Source organism: Typopeltis vanoorti, chromosome 22 (assembly GCF_054136105.1).
Source record: "Typopeltis vanoorti isolate ZY-2024b chromosome 22, IOZ_Tvanoo_1.0, whole genome shotgun sequence".
NCBI lineage: Eukaryota > Metazoa > Arthropoda > Arachnida > Uropygi > Thelyphonidae > Typopeltis > Typopeltis vanoorti.
The window spans coordinates 35,360,396-35,382,962 of record NC_143570.1 but is presented as its reverse complement, the minus strand read 5'-3'; the positions used below and the strand labels follow the sequence as shown (position 1 = coordinate 35,382,962).

The window sequence follows — 22,567 nt, the reverse complement described above, 5'->3', positions numbered from 1 at the left end:
CCAGGTGGATACCACAGGAAACTGCCAAGTTTTGTTCAAGTTTTCCATTTGCCTGCCCACAAGCCAGAGGTCTTTTTCAGAGTAACCTCCCACTGGTGCACAGTCTATGTACTATGGGGATTGCTTTAATTTCTCTTTCTCCACATGTGGTGATTGCAACTTCATCATGCCAGCCAATAGACTGATCTTCATATGCAATTTTTCAACATGATTCGTTATTTTTCGGAAGAAAGGTTTAGTGTCTAGTATAAAATTGTCCTGAGAGAGAGAAAAAGCATTGTTACTTGATCCCTTGAGAGTACAGTAACATGCAGGTTAGCTCGTTGTTGCCCAGCTGATAGATGACCACATCTTTAGGATGAGTATCTTCCAAACTTCAGGAATGGATAAGCTATCATTCTGATTTCAATTAAGATGATAATGGAACAATGCGTTAGAGTCTCTGTAGCTCTAATAGGTCTTACAACCAGAGTCTCTGTAGCTCTAACAGGTTACAACCAAAAGGTTTGGTCTATAGACCAAACCCTTTGGTTTAAGACCTGCATTTGAATCCCATCTAAGACATGAATAACTTTTATCAGGACTTTTCAAATGAAGGTGAGCAGGTTTCATATCAGGATGGCGGGATCCTTTTCCTGGAAACTCAGGTTTTTTGTCCTGCAAACAATCAAACAGGCCCTGTGAACACACATATCTCTAGACATAAAATACCATCAGTTGGATGCAAAAGAGGAATGGCAGGCTGGCCATATTAAATTTGTCTAAAACTTCTAAGCAGGAGGGAAGGGCTCAACCAATCTTGGATGGAAGAGAATTAGAACAATGCTTCAGAGTTCTGTTTTCTAAACTAATGTTTCAAACAACTTCTGGATCCTAAATATGTGTTCTTCCAAAGGTTCCATATAGGGTTACCATATTCTAAAATGCCAAAATGCTGACACCCCATTGCCTGACCAACTTGTTCCGGACACAAAAATAAATACATACGTTTGAAATCTTTACCTTTGTAAGCTTTTCGTTAATTAGATGTGATGAGTATGCTTATTAGAACACACAAAAATATGAGATTTTAAGTGTCATCATAAGTCTCATGAAACAAGAGTAGGCCTACATGAAAAAGAATTAGACTTATCACGCTACATACATTACTTTGCAACCCATGCATATTTTTTGCGACACCTAATTTTCTTTAGTAGTTCTTTGTTTCGACACAAACAGTCGAACATATTTTTACATGTAAAATGTCTAATTAAATTTAACTATGTAAAGGGGGATAAAAATCCCTTATTGTTTTTCAGCCAGTATACAAAACTCTAAGATCGAAAACTACGATCTAAACGTTTCATGCCGACGAACTGTCGGCGGATCCAAGCGTAAGTGAGGACTTGGTAGTGCCACACCAAGGCAGCTCGATGCAAAGGTGGAGCAAGCTCCTTCACTATTCTTGATATGTTCTCATAATGTAAAAACACACAGCTTCTAGGAGATGTAGTACTGCTTTACATTATGAGTAGAGGTCACTACCCAGACCAGTTTCAACCTTTTTTGAGGTCTCATCAGTGAGTAGCGAGACCTAGATGATATCAAAGTTTAAGTGAAAAGAACTTACATACCTTCGTTATACGAATGCCATCTCCTAGGAGCAGTGTGTTTTTACATTATGAGAAAATAGCAAGAATAGTGAAGGATCTTGCTCCACCTTTGCATCGAGTTGCCTTGGTGTGGCACTACCAAGTGGTCACTTACGCTTGGATCCGCCGACAGTTCGTTGGCATGAAACATTTCGATTGTAGTTTTCGATCTTAGTTTCGCATACTGGCTGAAAAACAAGAAGGGATTTTTATCCCCTTTACTTATCAACCTCGCCAGAAAAAATAGCTGTTTGGCTTTTTATCTTAAATTTAACTATAGCAAGTCCTTTCACAGATTCTATGGTAAGTATATTTCTTTCCTTGGTCCACTGAGCCTGTATTAAGGAAAAGAACCTTTCAACACTGGCATTGTGACCTGGAATTCTAAACTTTTGAAACTTATAGTAATGGTTCCCTAATTACTTTTTTCACATGACAGCTGGTTTGTCCAAAATAAGACAGATGACATTTACCTGAAGCAGATAAATACCTAGTTCAGAAAGATAAAAAAAACTTTATCCTTAGTGACAGGAATAAAGATAGTGGACATATATAAAACGATATGTCCACAAAATTTTAGCGAGTTATTCAGACACACCAATAATGCATATGATATGAATACTATCCTGCATGGTGGAAACTGGGTGAGTAGAATTATATGTATGAAAGATATGCTGCATTTTTGGGGCATTATAACCATTTTTAATTACATAACAGCATTTCAACAAGCAAAGTCCTTGTTGTAAATCCAAAAGAGTGTGAGCTAAGTTTTAACAACCTCAATTCGTTAAGACTTAATTTTATGGGAGGAATGAGGAACTGGTTGTATGTACTTGACTTGAGTAGTGCAGGTAGATTTATCATAAACACGGCTGGACAAAGGAATAGTGCATTAAACTAACAACAAGCACCTAGTGAGCAACAAGCGTCTAACCAAGTGAAAAATAAACTTTCAACATCTTTCTCTAAATCCAGAGTAATTTAATAAAAAGGTGGCACACCATTCGGCAACTCCAACATGCAAATTTTGTTTGCTCACACTTGGATAAAGGATTAACCTAAATTTATTATAGTCTAACCAAGTGAAAATTAAACTTTCAACATCTTTCTCTAAATCCAAAGTAATTTAATAAAAAGGTGGCACACCATTTGGCAACTCCTATAGGTAGAGATGATCTTGCTATTCCTTCTGCCTGGTATCTCCACGTCTGGGCATGGCTCCCACTGAAGAGACCTCAATAAAGGTCGAAACTAATCTGGGTAGTGGCCCTCCCCTTAATGAATAACATTATACATATCTGCAAGGAGATGTGTTTTGCATTTTGGGAGATACCGAGATAGGAGTTATGTTAGCTTGCTCCACCTTTGCAACGAGTTGCCTGGTGTTGTACTACCTTACCCCAGTCCTGAAGATACTTTCAGGAGCAAACTTTGTTTGCTCACACTTGGATAAAGGATTAAACTAAATTTATTATAACAACAAGCACTTTCTTTGTCAGTAAATGAACAGCCAGCATTCTCTTTGTTTAGTGCTGATCTGTAGAGGAATGTTGTTAATTTGTTCTAAGGTGACAGATTCATTTTCAGGATATGATTAGATTCCTAAAGTATCATCTACATAGTGGACCAAGAAAGAAAGTCAAGAATGAATAGTGGAAAACAAAATTATTTCCTAGATCAATGGTTCCCAACCTTTTTCCACTTGTGTACCCCTTTTAAACCCATTTCTATAACATGTGCCTCTTTTTATTAAAACAGCTCTTTTTAAATACTGACAATTTTGTTCAGTGCCTCAAAAGATGCAAGACACAGTCTTGAATCCATTTTTCTACCATTACTAATTATTTTTCATGTACCCCTGAATGGCCCAGCATACCACCGGTTGGGAACCGATGCAATAGATGATTTAAACAATAGTTGGCCAAAGAAGCAGGTGGAGAACTACCCACGGCTGTGACTTCAATCTGTTCATAGGTTTTTATTCTTCAAACTAAAGATCCTGAGTGGATGACAGTCAAAAGTTTTCAATAAATAATGAGGAAATTCCTAAGAGAGAACATCCAAATTAATTCTGATCGTAGTCCTTGTCATTCCTTAATAAAAACAAAGAAAAATATTATTATTATAACAATTCAAGCCCCTATGGAGTCAAAAGACTCGTTGTGGGAGGTCCTTCCTAGAAAACACAAAGTCTATCATATCACTCCTTGAACTCAATGACAGTTCTTGCTCTCAACACTACCAGGCAATGCATTCCACAGTTCGAGCACCCTCCATGCAAAGAAACCACTCCATCACCCTCTTGCTCATAGCTTCCTTTCATAACTTCAGGTTATGGCTCCTTATCATCACTCCTTCCTGCTGTTCAACCAAGTGTAAGAACTCCCCAGTGTCCACCCTTTAGCTGCCTCTCAACAGTTTAAAAGTCTCAATCATATTACCTCTCCTTCTATCTACCAAACTCTGCAGTACACATTCCCTCAGCCGATCCTCATAACCAACATTGCATAGTCCTGAAGCCATCTTTGTTATCTGCCTCTGTAGTCTTCGAACAGTTAATTCGAACCTGCAGCCAAAGGCTGTGGGTTTGAATCCCGCAGCGGGCATGGATGTTTGTGATTGTCTTTGAAAAATACTAGTGGTGGTGATGGTGGTCGACGGTAGATGGTGCAGATGATGATGATAGTTGTGGTTTCTTGTAGTTGGTGGATTGAGTAGTGGAGACAGAGAGTTGTAGAGTAGGTACCCTCCCTCGATGAGTCTTTGGACTCCCTGGAGGTGTCGCGTAATAATAATAATAATTTATCCCCTTCAAATCCTGGGGACCAAAAATTTGAGAACAATAGTATAAGTGTGGTCAGATCAGGCTTTATACAGTGGAATGCCCACTCTTTTATCTTTGCAGTTCAGCAGCCTTCTCAGTATTGCAGCAATTCTCTGGGTTACCACCTTTGCAATATGTTCCCTGAATTTCAGGTTTCTATCAATCACCACCCCCAGATCTCTTGTCTCTCCTACTTGCTCCAGTACAGCTCTTAAAACAGAGTGCTGCCTCCCATCGATGTATCCCAAACTTCAAGACTTCACATTTTGCTGCATTAAACCAATACCCTAATTAATTGCCCATTTGTCTAGTTTATTCAAATCCTCTTGCAGGGCTGTCACATCTGTACTATTACTAATAACCCTTCCCACCTTCACATCATCTGCAAACAAGTGAATATGCCCCCACAATCCACTGACAATGTCATTGATTTAAAGATTAAATGATATATGTCCCAGTACTGAGCCTTGTGGAACCCCACTTGTAACCCTCTGCCTCCTTGAAACTACCCTCATCATACATAATTCTCTGATACCTATCAGACAGCCAGTCCTGAATCAAGTGGACTAACGTGACATCTAAACCCATGGGCTGCAACTTAAATATCAGCTTATCATACGGCACCCTGTCAAATGCCATTGTAAAATAAAAAAAATGGCAGCATATGCCTTTCCCTCATCAACTGCTCTTGTCATTTTGTTATAAAAGGCAGTCATATTACTAAAGCATGAGTGCCCCTTAACAAATCCACGATGATTCTCACAGATAACATTACCCTCATCTGACCAATGCTGCATATAGTCACTCACTAATTTCTCCAAGACCTTAACAACTACTGATGACACAAAAACTGGTATATAATTTGACACTTCCAGTGTGCCCGCCCTTGTGCAACAGCATTATCTTACCTTCCTTCCATTCCTTGGGTACATTTTCTGCAGCCAGACTTTTATTGAAGAGCCAGGTCAACGGAGCTGTCAGTTCTTTAGCACAACATCATGGGTTTCTCAAAACCCATGATGAAATACCATCCAGTTCCACAGCTTTACCGGTATCCATAGTACTAAGTATTTGGAACACACTCTCCTCTTGCACCTCTAAACCTGCCCTATCCCTCTAGTATTAAAACCTTCTCCAGGAAGGAATACTCCAATAAAGTGTTCATTGAACAACTCCACTATGTCCTCTGCATCAGTCATTCTATTCCCATTTTTATCCTGCAATGACATTCTTCAACAATCATTTCTCCTCCTACTGCCACATAGCTAAAAATTTCCCAAAGATTTTCTTTGGATCTTAGTGCCAATCTTTTCTCATATTCCAGTTTTGCCTTCCTCACCAAACTGGCCACTCTCCTGGTCTGCGTCTTATATTCTTTGTGTATCTGTCTTCCACAATATCTTTTTCAACTGCAGTTCCTGTTTGATATTATTTGTCATCCACTTTACACCAAATTGTGTCCACTTCTTCACTAGTGGAATACAGCTCACTATTGTTGCTAACAAATATTCCTTCACAATTTCCCAAGCAATAATGATATCCTGGCCTTCCAATTCTGCCCTCCATGATACTGCCCCTAGTTAACACCTAAGACTATTATAATCACCTGCCTTATAATTCCACATACGTTCCCTTTTCTTTGATATATCTGCATGTATATTCATCTTCCAAGTCAAAACCACATGGTCACTCTCTCTCCAACTGGTGTGAGAGATGTCACCTCACTTATTATCAGCTCTTCAGATGCTATGACCAAATCCAGAACTACGATAAAGAGCCAAGAGGCTTCCCCCCCCCCCCACGGCAGTGTAAATTAAGTTAAAGGAATAATAAATTCCTCATTATTTTAAAGCCGGACACAAAAATCGGAGATCGAAATCTAAGAGTTTCATGCCGAAGCACTATCAACAAGTCTAAGCATAAGTCAACACCTGAGTAGTACAACACTAGGGCAACTCAGAGCAAAGGTGGAACAAGCTCCATCACTATCCTTAATATTTTCTCATAATGTAAAATGCAGCTCCTAGGAGATGTATTGCTGTTTTACATTATGAGGAGAGGTCACTACCCAGACTGGTTTCAACCTTTGTTGAAGTCTCATCAGTGAGTAGGTAAACCTGGATAATACCAAGGTTTAAGTAAATCGAACTTATATATACCCTTACTATATGAATTGCCAGACCGGTGTACCCATATTTTATTATTACTACGATAAAGAGCCAAGAGGCTATTTTTTTTTCAGGCGGTGTAAATTGTTGTACTACCCAGGTGTTGACTTATGCTTGGACACGCCGATAGTTCTTCAGCATGAAACTCTTAGATATCAATCTCCGAGTTTCATATCCGGCTTTAAAATAATGAAGGATTTATTATCCCCTTAACTTAATTTACGCCGCCGGAAAAAAAAAAAAAATAGCCTCTTGGCTCTTTATTGTAGTAATAATAATATATGGGTACACTGGTCTAGCAATTCATATAGTAAGGGTATATGTAAGTTCAGTACACTTAAACCTTGGTATTATCCAGGTCTACCTACTCACTGATGAGACCTCAACAAAGGCTGAAACCAGTCTGGGTAGTGACCTCTCCTCATAATGTAAAACAGCAATATACATCTCCTAGGAGCTGCATTTGACATTATGAGAAAATATTAAGGATAGCGATGGAGCTTGCTCCACCTTTGCTCCGAGTTACTCCAGCGTTGTACTACCCAGGTGTTGACTTATGCTTGGACTCACCGATAGTTCTTCGGCATGAAACTCTTAGATTTCGATCTCCGAGTTTCATATCCGGCTTTAAAATAATGAGGGATTTATTATCCCCTTAACCAAATCCAGAACTCTTGAACTTCTTGTTCCCCCCTATTGCATGTTGCCTAAGACATTTTTATCCCTCAAAAATTCTAGAAAGTCTATCTTGTTATTACTACATGGTCTTCCCAGCTTATACTGCTGTAGTTAAAATCTTCCATAACAATCATTCTTCTTGCACTTGCAAACTCAACTGCCTAAACATCTCCTGTTCCTCGCCTTCTGTGCTCCCTAGTTTGTAGCAACACCCCACTAAATATCGTGTCTTGGCCACTTCTACTTCACACCATATGCTTTCAAAATCATCCTATTAACCTATTATCCATTTACATTATTTACATCTTTAGATACTTTTTCCTAATAACCTCCTCGTGTTTATCAATTAATATCCTTTTCAAAAGTTCAATTTCTTTCTCGATATGTGTAAGTTTTTCCACATCACTTCTATTATCATTGTCAGCACTTCCATCTATTTTCTGATTATTCCTGGTAATGCCGTTCTCATTTCTGGAATGCCCTAACCTTTCATTAGATTTCTCATATACTATGATATGTTCCTTTTTATCATTTAATCTAACACTCCTTAAATCTTTTAACGTTTTTGGGTGCATACATGTAACAATTGTAGCAGAGGATATACTGCTACAACTCGATCTTCGAGTTGAAGCCTTCAGTGTTGCAGGCTTATGCTTCTTTACTGCTAACATTTTTGTAATGTCAACTAGCATGTCCATATTAATCAAATTAACAACCAAAGTTACAATTTTAAATCACAATACCACAGTACGATCCCTATATCCAGTCTGACTCTCACAAAAGCACTAATATAAAATTTCCACAATATATTAAAAAAAAAAAAAAACACTATTCATAACAAAGTTCAAATACATTGCAACCTCTCCTTCCAAAACTGCATTGCACATCTATTATCTGTAAGTGACATTCCTCTTAGCTCAACATGAAAAAAGGAAGTGTGTGTATATATATATATACACACACCCCATTTTCTTCCTCTGTGAATATAGAGTCATCTCTTGACTTATGTCCGTTAGAGTTACGTCCTTTCGAAGATAAGTCCGTGTAAGGACTGTAAGGTAAAGCACGCACAGTGGCAATCTCCCTCAGCAGTCGGCACGTGTCTTCAACAGTTCCTCTGTTGATTTTGTGTTTGAGAAATAGGTTATTTGTATATTTATCGTTAAATATTTTGCGATATTTAGTGCAACATGGCCCCTACATGGACAATCAAAAAACCTAGTGAAGGATCACAGAAAAAAGAGGCCAGCAATTGATCTTGAAACGAAATTTCAAATTATAAAGCAACATTAAGCAGGTAAGCCCATCCATGTGATCGCACATGACTTCGGATGGTCTCATTCCACATTGATGACCATTTTGAAAAATAAGGATAAAATTGTAGATGCTGGGAAAGGATCTGCTTCCATTAAATCGACGAGAGTGATGAAGCAGAGACAAGGTCCTATTGGTGATATGGAAAAGCTACTTGCATCATGGATAGAGGACCTGAACCAAAAGCGCATGCCCCTTATCATTGTGACCATAACCGCTAAGGCACTAAGTCTCTTCAACATATTGAAGGAGAAACAGAACCCGATTATGACTACAAATTCAACACTTCTTCTGGTTGGTTCATGAGATTCAAGAGCAGCATTTTGCACTGCATAATGGGAAAATATATTGGAATCTGCAAGTGCTGAGAAGGCTGCCAAGGAGTTTGTGAAAAAACTGGATAAAATTATTATGGAAGAAAATTAAAAATTATTTGCCCCAGCAAATATTTAATATGAATGAGCTGTCCTTCTTTCGGAAAAAAAATGCCCGAGTGGATATTCATCCACAAAGAGCTAAAATTTATACCTAATTTTAAAGCTCTTAATGCCCTATTACGATTCCATTATGGGTAATGTGGCTGGATATAAACTGAAACCATTTGTAATATGGCACAGTGAGAACTCACATATCTTCAAAAACATTAAGACGCATACTTCCAGTTCATTATCGGAGCAATAACAAGTCGTAGATGACTCAAAAATTGTTTGAGGATGTCTTAATAAACTTTATGCGAGCAAAATAAATAGCTATTTTATGAAAGAAAATGCAGAATTTAAAATTTTATTAATTCTAGATAATGCTTCAGGTCATCTGTCTTATAGCAGTGATCTTCATCAAGTTCAAGGTTGTGTTTCTCCCTCCGAACATTACTTCATTGATCCACCCGATGGATCAGGGAGTTTTTGCAGGGTTCAAGGGTTATTATCTACGAAGAACGTTTTCACCAGCTATTTCTGCTACTGAAGGAAATGACCAGACTCTCATGTAATTCTGGAAAACATTCAATATTTATCATGCTATTAAAAATATTGCTGTGGCTTGGGACAAAGTGACCTCTCAATGTATGAGTGGCATATGGAAAAAGACATTAAAAACGTCTGTGCATGATTTTGGAAGTTTGTAATAGTGAGCCTAGCAAATAATCTGAATATCGAAGTGAATGATGACGACATAATTCAACTTATAAAAAATTCCACCCCAAAGAGTTGATCAATGAAGGATTTGTTGAACTGGAGGAACAACTGTTGCAGAAGAGGAAAAATGAGAAAAGGAAGAGGGAAAAGAGAAACAGGAAGGGGCAGTTAAACAATTTACAATGAAGGGTCTTGCGGAAATGTTCTTTGCAGTTAGCAATGTTCTCAAAATGACTGAAGACATGGATCCCAATGTTGAACGCTACTTAATAATAGAAATGAAAGTACATGATGCATTTGCTTGCTATGAACAAATTTATGATAAAAAGAAGAGGAATAAGCAAAACACATTGGACATTTTCATCATAAAAACAAAGGCTACACCAGAAGAGCGACAGATTGATTGTTCACACATGGAAGGTAATGAAGATGTGATTGTGGAGGAAGATTTGGATGATTATTCTCCTGTTTTATAATGGCAGTAACACACAGTACATTTTTATAATAAGGTTTAAAAATTAAAATGACAGTATACTTATTACGGTTAAGTCCCTAACCCCTATAACTCTGTTGATTGAATGTATCAACTTACGTCCTGCTGGATGGAACGGAACCCGGACATAAGTTGAGGGATGACTGTATTGAAGAACCTGTTGAGGTATCGTGTCTGGAACTCGACCAGGATAGGATTCCATACCTTAATATTTAACAAAGTAAGTAGCATAACAGTATAATTAATGTATTATAATTACTGGAATAATTTAGAATGAGATAGATGGAAAGAAGAAAAAGGAGACAGGAAAAAATAAATGACAGAAAAGTATCTCACAAACAAGAAGAGATGAGATAAACTATGCAGAATTTTGTAATTATGATGTAAAATAAATTGAATTGAAGGATAAATTTATAGTGAGTTTGTTAAAATAATAATAACAATGATAGTAATGATGTAAGATTAGATATTGAAGTAAGGTAATACCAATGCCTTTGAATCTAAAGTGAGCTTTTATGAAATGTAATAATAATAATAAAAATAGTTCATGGAAGATAAAGGTTTTGTTTGTTTGTAAATGTGAAACTACTAAATGAAATTATATTAAAATTCCATGATTATTTCAAAGACAAATATTTGAATCTTCATTAAAAGTTTCATAAGAGACAGAACTTATGAGAATATAACATGTGACACTGAAGTTGCCTTGGTATGATGCTACCTAAAAGGCCTATGCACCTAATTTTGCAGTTTTATGCTGTGGAATTGCATTGGTATTAAAAAGAGAAGTGCTTTTAGTCCTCTTTTGTTTTTTGTTTTTTTCATCTCTGATGAGAATAAATGGTGGTTCAAAACAGATGTCAGACCAGTGACACCATGATCAAAAGTACTAATAAAAGGTGAACATACCTACAGGTATGTCTTTTAAGTAGTGCCATACCAAGACAATTCTAGTATTAGGAAGCCTTTAAGTTTCAAATATTTGGCTTTGAATGATGGATTTGTATCCTGCTGTTATTATTAAACACCAAGTGTCTGATGGCAAAATGGCAGAAAAGAGACATTGGAAAACCAAGATTAAGGTGGATGATACACTTAGTAAACCTTAGAAGAATATTGGTGACAATAAATAAATAAAATAAATAATAATAATAAAATAAAAATAAAATAAATGAAACAAAATAAAGAATAAATAAATAATGAAATAATTAATATAAAATAAATAAATAGTAATAATCTGGAAGAAAACTGTTAATACAGGAAGCTAATAATAATGAAAATTAATTATATAGAACTATTATATAGGATCCGATACATCCTTAGAAGGCACACACAATTGACTACAGTCACCAACTTGTGGTAACCGTAGGAATAATTTGTTAAAGCGGAGAGTTTGCTATAGCGAATTTTCTTCATAACAGTATTGTGCTTATGGGGCTTCAGTTGGGAACTACTGCTGGTTATAAGTAAATTTGTTATAGAGTTGACTGTATCAGGGATTGATGATGATAAATATTTTAGATTCATTCAATTATTAAATAAAATAAACACAATGGAAACAACAATGAAGCTAGGATAAACTTCATTCAACCATACTTTAACTTATCACTATATTAAGGACATTAGGAAGTCCTACACATTGTAGTACTTGGATCCTGGAGGTCCTATGATCACTGTGTTTCTTGCAACAGCCAAGTTGTTGAGGGCTCTACCATTTCAGTTTGTCGTTCTACTGTTACAGACTGTGTGCTTAGCATTCAGATTGCCTGCTACAAGCACTGCTTGTAGTAGGTGATCTGATCTCTACTCCTGCGATTTCTATGTAGTAGTGGCAAGATTTACACTTTTATTGTGTTCTATGTTGAGGTGAAAAATATGGCTATGCTATCACCCCTGGCATTAGGTTCGTCATTTTGATATAGAACATGGTTCCTCAGCTTTGGAATGTTGACAGTTGAAGGTGCATTTTGTTTACAAAGATTACCTCAGAGCTATAATGTGTACTAAATGCTCGTAGTTCATGCATTTTGTTTCCCTCTAGAACACAATCCATAGGATGTTTGGCCCTGTATGTATGTTAACTATCAACTAATGCAGTTAAAATTTGTGTGTTTCTGGAGCAGTGGCTGGGGTTTGCTTTGCTGAACTCGATTTAACATTTTGCCCTGAGTAGCTGCTATAACTCCAGGTTTGCAGGATTTGGTTGGGCACTGAGGTTCAGTTTTCCTGGGTTTTGAGGCCACCATCTCTGCATATGAAGCATGTATTTGGGTGATTATTAGCATTCTTTTAGGATTTATTTTTTGTTGATTTTTGGGTGGCCAAGTATTGTTTGCGGCCTCTGTAGTTGGAGGGATGTGGCCTGCTGCAGTTGGTACATTTATTAATGTTATTATGTGACACTTCCAAAGAGTCCAAGGAATTATTGAGGGAGGACACCTACTCTACAATTACAATGAACCGCTACTTCCATCATCATCTACACCAACGATATCTACTGCCCACCACCTCAGCTAATATTTTCCTAGACAATCACAAACATCCATGCCAACAGTGGGATTCAAACCCATGGCCTTTTGGCTGGGGAGTGGATATGCTAAGCACTCGGCCAACCAAGCCGGCATTTAGCTGGCTCTGTTTTTGATTTTTTTTAAGAAGCCATTGCATGACTTTCTCCACATTTAATGCAATGGAAATTGGCCTTGCCATAGCATTGTGAGAGGCCAAATTTATGACAATGGCAGCATTGTTCAGTTGATGCCTTCTGTCATAATGGTTCTGATTTTATAGCCGCATCACAAACCATTATTAGGTTCTAGAATTCATGGTACTGTTCACCGATTTCCTCTGAGTCGATAAACACTGGCTGTTTATCTGCTCAGAGCACAGCTAACTTTAATGGGGTATAGTCTGCAGTTTTGGAGGGCTCCTGTGACTTTCTCACTGGTCATGGGTTCTGTACCATGCAGTACCACCTCGAAGTTCTTTTCGCTTTTTAAAGAAAACATGTGGTATTGGAAGTTTTTATCATCTAAAAGTTTAGTGAGTGCTAGTAGTCAGCTACTATCTCTGGCTGCATTTGGACCCCTGCATCCATGTACCTGGCTTTCATTTTGTAAAATATATTTTATAGTTTTTTTGAGGGACATGGCCATTCTGTCCATTGATCCTTGGTTGGACAGACCTCCTGTTATCCTGCCATTCTGTCCATTGACAGAATGGCAGGATAACAGGAGAAACTGTTTCATTACGTTAATTCATTTCTGCTTCCAGAGGTTGTAGTTTCATTCAACGATGGTTCCTTGCATCATTTTAGGTTCTGATTTTGCAGAACCTATCTTGTTCATCAGCTGTTTCCTGGGTTAAATATGAGCCGGAGTGTTGTTGATGACTGAAGTGGTTGCTGGCCTCTCAATGTTCAACCTGAAGTTGAGTGAGCCATTTCGCTTGCAAGAAGTCAGAAAAACTACTGAATTGTGCAAATGCCTGTTTGAACTCCAGACTTTAAACAGGTGATCCACTGGTGATCACCTGTTTAAAGTTCATAAAGCAATCTTAAATTCTAAGTTTAAGAGAAGAAATAAAAATAAAAAAAGAAAGAAAAGAAGAGAGAAGTAGAATAAATCTTGTAACAAGCTGGTACTTACCTACGGAGAAGTCTCGAATCTAAAGTCACTAAAGGCAGAATGAATATCTTGTAACAAGCTGGTACTTACCTATGGAGAAGTCTCGAACCTAAAGTCACTAAAGGCAGAATGAATAAGTCTGAACGCGTCACCTCAAAATCTCGTGATGATCCAAAACGAGATATGAAGGCAAAAATCATATATTTCCCATATACAAATAGTGAAAAGGTATATCACCTTATTATTAAATTAAGAAAATAAGAGATAGATGTTGAAATTTTTTTCACATGGTTATACTATAAATTAAAGATGCAAGAAATTATATTCTTGGTTTAATCCATATCAAAGCGCAAGCAAACAAATTTTGCATGTATATATAATTTCTTAGCATCTTTAATTTATATTATATAAAAACTTTCAGTATCTATCTCTGATCTAGATTAATATAATAATAAGGTGATACACACCTTTTTGCTACTTATATATGGGATATATATGACTTCGGTACAACTTACAACTGAGAAAAGGTCCTTTTTAGGACTTCCAGGGTAACAAATGGCAATGCTGTAGCCAATGAAGTTTTAACTGAGGCTCGGCTATTGCCGTTACCCAGCCATGACTAGAGCTTTTTAGCCCAATAACACTCCATCCACACAGATTTACTTCATTCAGATGAGGGGATAAAGAGTCAAGGACTCAGTCCATCGCCCAGTTCTTATAAGAACTATAAGAACCTAGGTATCCAGGGTTGGTAATTTTAGATGGATATTGAACCCTGGGAGGGTAATGGATGGCAATGCTGTACCCAATGAAGTTCTAACTGAGGCTTGGCTATTGCTGTTACCCTCCTGCCATGATTAGAGCTTTAATAGCTCAATAACACCTTATCCTTACACTAACCTCTACAGATAACGGGGAAGATGAAAAGCATTCTTGCTTTGCCCCTTTAAGCCAGTCCTTATAAGGACTATAAGGACCTAGGTATCCGGTTAGTGTGATTGGGAGGGATTTCTGAGATTGAGGTGACTTTTGATGTGACTGGACATGTTATTTTAGTCTATACCTGATTGAATTTATATAAGATTTTTCAGGAAACTCACACTGCACTGGAGCTAACACAGTTTGAAACCTACTTGATTTTGCTGGCAGTCTTTTGTGGCTGCAGGATTCTCTTTGCAGGTAGTCCACTGATTGAGTCTACAGGACATCTATGCAGACTCAGGAACCCACAATCTTGGGCCGTGGTTTCGCACCTTGTTCTCCCGGTATGAGTGGGACTGATGCTGACGCCCTGGTGGAGTCACTGGATAGAGGGCTAGCCATAAATATACTAAAAAAGATTCTCAAAAAATTTGAACTTAATTTATATTCTACTATGTCGGGGGATGATGACGAGGAAGACTACAGTGCTCTGGTGGACGAGAGGCGGGACTTGGTGATCTCCGCCCCATCAGACTTCACAGAGGTCCGCATGTGCAAAAAGCCCAAAACCACTGCCGCCGAACCTCCAAAAGAGGATGGAATGGAGGAAGATAGTTCTTCTTTGGACTCCTCTATATCCACTAGAGAAAATATACCTCCAATAATCTTGCGCGAGAAGCAAAGGTGGATGTCTCTAAGGGCTACCGTGTCCAATCTACAGATATCTTACAAATATGCAAAAAAAATGTCACTGATGGCATAAAGATTCAGCCCACCACAGTGATGGACTACCGTAAACTTTGAGGTGAAACGAATGCCAGAAGCATTTGGTATCACACCTTTTCACTTGGTTCAGAGAAAAACATGAAGGTAGTATTTAGAGGAGTATCTGAAGATGTATCCACAGAAGAAGTGGCTGCTGATCTACACCAGCAAGACTTACCACCTATTAAGGTCAGCAGAATGACCAAAAAAGACATGCCCCTAATGCCACTAGTATTAGTGGAGATCAGTCAAACTTATAAACACATATACGACCTGACATCTATCTGTGGACTGAAAATCAGCCCAGAGCCCTTAAGGAAAAGGCCTTCAACAAGACAGTGCCACAGATGTCTAAAATGTGGGGACAGCCACCCAACCAACATCTGCACAAAGCTAAAAACCATCCCGGCTAAATGTGCCAACTGCAGTGGCTCTCACACAGCCAACTATAGAGGATGCATTCAAAACCCAAAAAAAGAGCCGATCAGAGACAGACAGACACTCTTTCTCCCCCAGTAGATCTATGGCAGAGGTCTCAGCTTCACAGCCTCTCAAAGATCAGCAAAAATGGACAGAAGCCCATCTGCTGCAGCCAGAGGTCTTCAAAAGAACAACTCAACAATGACAGACAAGGACATATGTGGATGTAGTCCGTTCTACACAGATAACTCATGGACAGGATCAGTCAGCACCACACACACGCAAACTTGACAACTATTATCACTTCTTCTCTGGAAAATATTCTGCTAGACTTTAGTAGATCCAACCCCTCTCCATCCTCTACTAATAGATTCCTAAAGAATACACAATCCATCATCACAGCGCTCACTCATGAACAGGAATAAATTAAATCCAGAATCACTACATATCATCACGTGGAACACGAATGGCCTCAGAAATAAAATCTTGGAGCTCCAAGAGTTCACCCAAAGACACCCCCGAAATCAGGGGATATCAGCTGTACAGAACAGACAGACTGACCCACAGAGGCAGGCAGTGGCACTGCCATTTTCATCAAGAATTATATCAATCGCCATTCTGTAAATATCCCAGTAACCTCTAATCTAGAGGTTACTGGCATAGAGATTCTCGTGAGCTCGATGGGTAGACTAAGAATCTTCTCAGCATACAATCTCCACTAAAAACATTACTGTCCTCGGATTTGGATAATGTATTGAGCATCAGAGAGCCTGTCATCATTGCTGGTGATTTAAATGCTAAGTATCCTGCCTGGAACAGTCGAACCACCAATAAAAATGGACACATTCTTGCTAACTACACAAGATCCAACAATGTGGTTGTGGCAGGTCCCACTGAACCTGCCGATCATAATATGTATGGCAGGACTGACATCTTGGACATAGTCATACTGCAGAATGTGAGACTCCAGTACAGCTTAACGACACCTAATGATCTTTCATTTGATCACAACCCAATACTGCTAAAGTTGGGAAACAAAGGAAAACTGTCTCCTCCCCTCCACACACACTCATTTATATTATGGGAAAGGTTGACCAAAATACTCCCGAAACATATTGGTCCCATTCCACTTATGAAATCCAAACATCTATTAAAGATCTGACTCAACAAATTAATGCACCCTTCACAGCAGTCACTACTTCTACAACTACCCTCAGGCCAAATCATTTGCCAGAAGATATCATGAACCTGATCAGGGAAAAAAATAAAGCCAGAAAAAGATTTCACAATACCCGTGCACCACAAGACAAACAAATTCTAAACAGACTCAACTCTGTAGTCAGAGATGCCCTTAAAGCACATAGAAGTCAACTTTGGGAAGAAAGATTGACTTCTATCACTCCTGATCAACTCCATTTGGAACCTAATCAGAAAGATCAAAAACAAAAACAAATCTCTTCCCCTGCTTCAAATGGATCTAGGCCTCATCCACACTGATGCAGATAAAATCGAAGTAATAACAGAAAATTTGGATAAGCAATGTAAACCCTCATACGACCATCTAGACTTCAATCACATCTACAAGATCCAGCGACATGTCAGATGTTCATTAAAATCTTCTGTAACATGCTCCATCAAATTGCACCCACATCTCCAGCAGAAATATATGATATAATCAAGAAATTAAAAAACAAAAAGGCTCCTGGACCCGACGGCATCACCAACAGAGTAATAAAGCTTCTACCATGCATAGCTATTGTCCATCTGACCAACATAATAAATTCCATCCTTCGCTTCAGACATTTCCCTTCCTGCTGGAAGGTGGCAGATGTAATTCCAATCTATAAGACTGGAAAAGACTCACACCTGCCTCAAAATTACAGACCAATCAGCCTTATCTCAAATCTGGGTAAGGTTGCTGAAAACGTTATTCCATAGTACTCCATTAATTCCATAGTACTACACAACAGACGCATAGACTAGTCGAATACATCTCCACAGGATTTAATTGGCATTAATGCACTGGGGCTGTTTTCCTTGATATAGCCAGTGCATTTGATAAACTCTGGCATTACGGACTACTACATAAGCTCATTTCAACTGGAATACCAGTGGAAATGGTTCACTTAATTAAATCATACCTATCTGACAGGTGGATGCAAGTTAAGATTGGAGGTGCAGTATCAGCACAAAAACACATCTTGGCTGGAGTCCAACAAGGATCCTTACTGGCACCCATTCTGTTTTCCATATACATGTATGATATCCCACACAATCCCTTGTCATCTATCAAAGCCGTTCTTTACACGGATGATACAGCGATATTAGCCAGATCTCTATAGTCACATCTCGCCATCAGGAAACTGCAAGAAAACCTACTACTAATTGAAAAATGGTTCGCCAAACAGAGGCTGCAAGTGAATCCTCAGAAGAGCATAGCCATGCTATTCTCCAGAAGACCGATGCTTCTTAAAGGAGACATCTTCCTATTCAACACAAAAATCCCGTGGCAAATAGAGATCAAATACCTTGGTATTTCATCTCTATTTGCCACGGGATTTTTGGACAGAAAGTTGACTTCTGGTAACAAGAGTATGAAAACTCATCTCTTAATGAGTTTAATAGTTTATTATTATTATTATTCCGGGCAACTCCAAGGAGTCGACAGACTCATCGAGGAAGGCCCTAACATCATGTCAAGAACAACTATTCGACATTCACACAGTATCTATCATACCTCGCCTTGAACTCATTCACGGTCATAGTACCCACAACAGACTCTGGCAGCTTATTCCACTCATTCACCACTCTCCAAGTAAAAAACCTAGCTCTAAACCCCTGCTAACCACATTCTTGCCCAGCTTCCATGTATGGCCCCTAGTCCTCCCACCACCAGTCCTATTCTCAAAAATATCATCTGGATTAATCTTATAGAAACTCTTCAGTAATTTGATCATATCACCCCTTTTCTGCCTATCGACCAATTTTTGCAACCCACAAATCTTCAACCTGTTCTCATAAGGTTCATTCCACAGTCCTGCTATCATCTTGGTCACTTGTCTTTGGATCCTCTCCACCTCCTCCCCATCAAGAAGAAACCCTGGCACCCATATCTGGGCACAGTAGTCTAGATGGGGTCTTATCAAGGCTTGATACAGAGGAACAATAACTTGTTTGTCTCTGCTTGTTAAAGTATTTTTCAGAAGCCAAGTGATTTGAGCTGATTTAGCCACTTTTGCAATGTGCCCCTACACTTCAATTCCCTGTCCACCAACACTCCCAAATCCCTAGCCTTATCAATCTCCTGGAGTACGGTTCCGCCAATGCGATATACTGCTGCTAATCTTTTCACCCCAAAATGCATAACCTTACACTTTGCCACATTAAATTGATATCCATTTTCCCTGGCCCAGTCCTCCAAACTATTCACATCATCCTGCAAAATTTTGACATCCTGTGCACTCACAATTGCTCTACCCAACTTTGCATCATCAGCAAACAAGTGAACACTTCCTCTCAGATCCTTTCCTATATCATTAATGAACAAATTGAAAAGTAGTGGTCCAAGAACAGAACCCTGCGGCACACCACTAGTCACAAGCCGTCTTTTGGACTCCACTCCTGAATAAACCACTCTCTGGTATCTCTCCATCAACCACCCTCCTATCCATCTCACCAACACTATATCCATCCCTATCTGCTCCAGCTTACTGATTAGAGTTCCATGTGGTATCCTGTCCAAGACCTTGGCAAGGTCCAGTAGAATCACTGTAAACCCATTACCCTTATCCAGTTCAGCCGTCACTGTGTTATAAAACATGATCAAGTTACTGAGGCATGATCTATCCTTCACAAAACCATGCTGTCCCCCATACAATATCCAATTTTCATCTATCCAATCCTGTATTCTTTTCTTGACTAATTTCTCCAAGATCTTGACAACGATTCCTGATATGCTAATCGGTCGGTAATTTACAACAGCAGTCTTGGGACCTCCTTTATGCAGTGGAACTATTTTCCCCTCTTTCAACCCCCTCGGGACTAACCCAGATCCGAGACTCAAATTAAACAAAATGGTCAAGGGTACTGACAATTCTTTAGCCGCTTCACGTATGACACGAGCTGGTATACCATCCAATCCCACAGATGTATTGACATTGAGGTTTTGCAAAAGACTACTCACCTCCACTTCATTCACCACAATTCCCGTATAATCTATTGGTTCATTCATTTTTGCAATGTCACCACCTGGATGATATATTCTTGCAAAGTGCTCGCTCAGTAACTCAACTATATCAACTGATTCGGTTACCTCCCTATCATCGGCATTCTTTAAAATCATTCTGCCATATTCATTTTTTCTTTTACTTGCACCATATCTAAAAAACTGTTTAGGATTCTCTTTAGCCTGCATGGCCAATGTTCTTTCGTAATCATTTTTTGCTTTTCTTACCACACTCGTTACCCTTCTGGCCTGTGCTTTATACCATTCATGTGCCTGCCAGTCACCTTTCTCCTTAAATTCCCTCCATAGTTGTTTCTTTTTTTGCAGCTCAAGCTTAATGGTGTTATTCATCCATTTAATCCCTATTTGATTTATTATTCGGACTCTAGGTATACAGTCAGTCATTGCTTTGTGCAAACTTTTCTTAATCGCCTCCCATGCACTATCAACTTCCAGCCCTTGCAGTTGTACATGCCATGGCACTGAACCAATCAAACTCCTAAGCTTGTCATAATTTCCAGTCCAATAATTCCACATGTACCTTGTCTTAATTGTAAATTCCACACCTTTAGCCACCTCCCAAGTCAAGATCCTATGATCACTCTCACCAATTGGTGGCAATGTAGTCATATTAGTTACAGCCAAATCCTCAGACGCAATTACTAGGTCAAGCACTCTCTGACCCCTAGTATTTTCCATTACATGCTGTTGCAGACAGTTATCCCTTAATAACCGCATAAAATCCAATTCCTTCCTCTCGTGTGTCCTCTCCTCACTCCAATCAATGATACCATAGTTGAAATCTCCCATAATAATTACCCTCCTTCCACTCATTTCTTCTATTTGCTTGTGCATACTATCTCCACCATCTTTTCCATCACCTGGTCTATAGCAGCACCCAATTCTATATTTTATTGTATACCCAATTGTATTCCACCTTGATGCCTTATACTAACTATCCCATTCTGATTTGTTGTCCTTATTCGCTCGGGCATATTATACTCATTCATACACTCAACTGCCTCCCTAAGGTCTGCATATCTACTCCCCCCCCTTAATAAATCTAGTTTCCCTGATTCTGCACATCCACTTCATTCAACAACACTTTTTCAAGTCTCCTTACACCGAATCCATTCAAATGCAAACCATCCATCTTATATAGATCCACTCCACATGCCCACAAATTCCACACCACTCGTCATGCATACATAACCCATGCATAAAGTCATTTGCAATTATGGCCCTCCTTCTAAACACTTCACTGTCATACCGCGGCAAAAGACTAATCATCCTAATTCTCTCACTCTTTTCTTTTGCTACCTTAAACAATTCATTCAGGTCCTCTATCATTTCCATTTTATCTCCTTTCAAATCATTAGTACCTGCCCCAACTATAATTTCTTTCACCCTTTCCTTTTGCTCTCTAATAGACTCACTTACGTCCTTGATGGTCGCACCAGGTTGGTATGATTTTGTCAAATCCTCTACTAATACACCCCGTACTAACAAATATCCACACAGCACTTGCTCCTTCATTTTGTTTACGTTCACAATCATATTCTTATTTTTCCTATCATACTTTTTATTATTGGCTGGTAGACATGTGTGCATACGTTCTAGCTGCCGCTTTGCTCTATGTATCGCTCTGCTCAACAACGCGATCTCACTCATTGCATCTATCTCATCTTTTTTATTATCTGTTAAGACATTAATTTGCTCTATATTAATACAATCATTCACACTTTCTACATTCACGCCCTCACAGTTCTCTGGTACTACCTCGCAATTTCTTAACATATCGCTATTTTCTTCATTCTGATATTTGACAAAAATATCACACTCACGACCTGAAATACACTTTAATTTCTCATTTTCTACACACATTCACTTTATCTCATCATCTAACCATAGAATTCGCAGATAGTACACTGGATAATCTCCTTTATATTACAGTTATTGAACAAAGATGACAAACCATTATTACTAGCCGCCATTTTCCTTCTTATGGGAACCACGTGCTCGCTTCTATCGTATTTCATCAAATTAATAATTGAAACACCAAAAACACACAAACAGACACATTAAGATATGCAAAGCAAACAAAACTACGTAATATTCAAGCAAAATTGTCAATGATAAACTTAAAATAACACTTATCTTATCAGGAGCTCTCAACAAACACTACAGACCACGAATCCCTCTAGCGGCCAATCCAAATAAATAGGTTAACCTCTAATAACTTAACCTCTTAAATAGGTTAATTTAAAAGGTTAAGTTACATATGAGATATCCTGGAATATCAACATGTGTGTTGTTAGTTTAGAGCTCAGTATCAGGTTTTCTTTTTGTCTTGATCTTAAGTCGTT

The 22,567-nt window shown here is 38.5% G+C and overlaps 1 protein-coding gene across 7 annotated transcripts in view; it reads right to left on the bottom strand.

Moving 5' to 3' along the window:
• The window catches only part of LOC150094297 (protein mono-ADP-ribosyltransferase PARP4-like), an 879,331-nt gene that overhangs the window by 153,867 nt on the left and 702,897 nt on the right, over nt 1-22,567 (bottom strand). For 5 of the 7 annotated variants that reach the window (XM_090411811.1, XM_090411816.1, XM_090411814.1 and 2 more), the window contains exon 30: nt 10,344-10,448. The exons of the other annotated variants lie outside the window; for them this stretch is intronic. In XM_090411811.1, the coding sequence (XP_090267937.1) occupies nt 10,344-10,448 (105 nt within the window). The remainder of the gene's footprint in view (nt 1-10,343; nt 10,449-22,567) is intronic. 7 annotated transcript variants of the gene reach the window in all.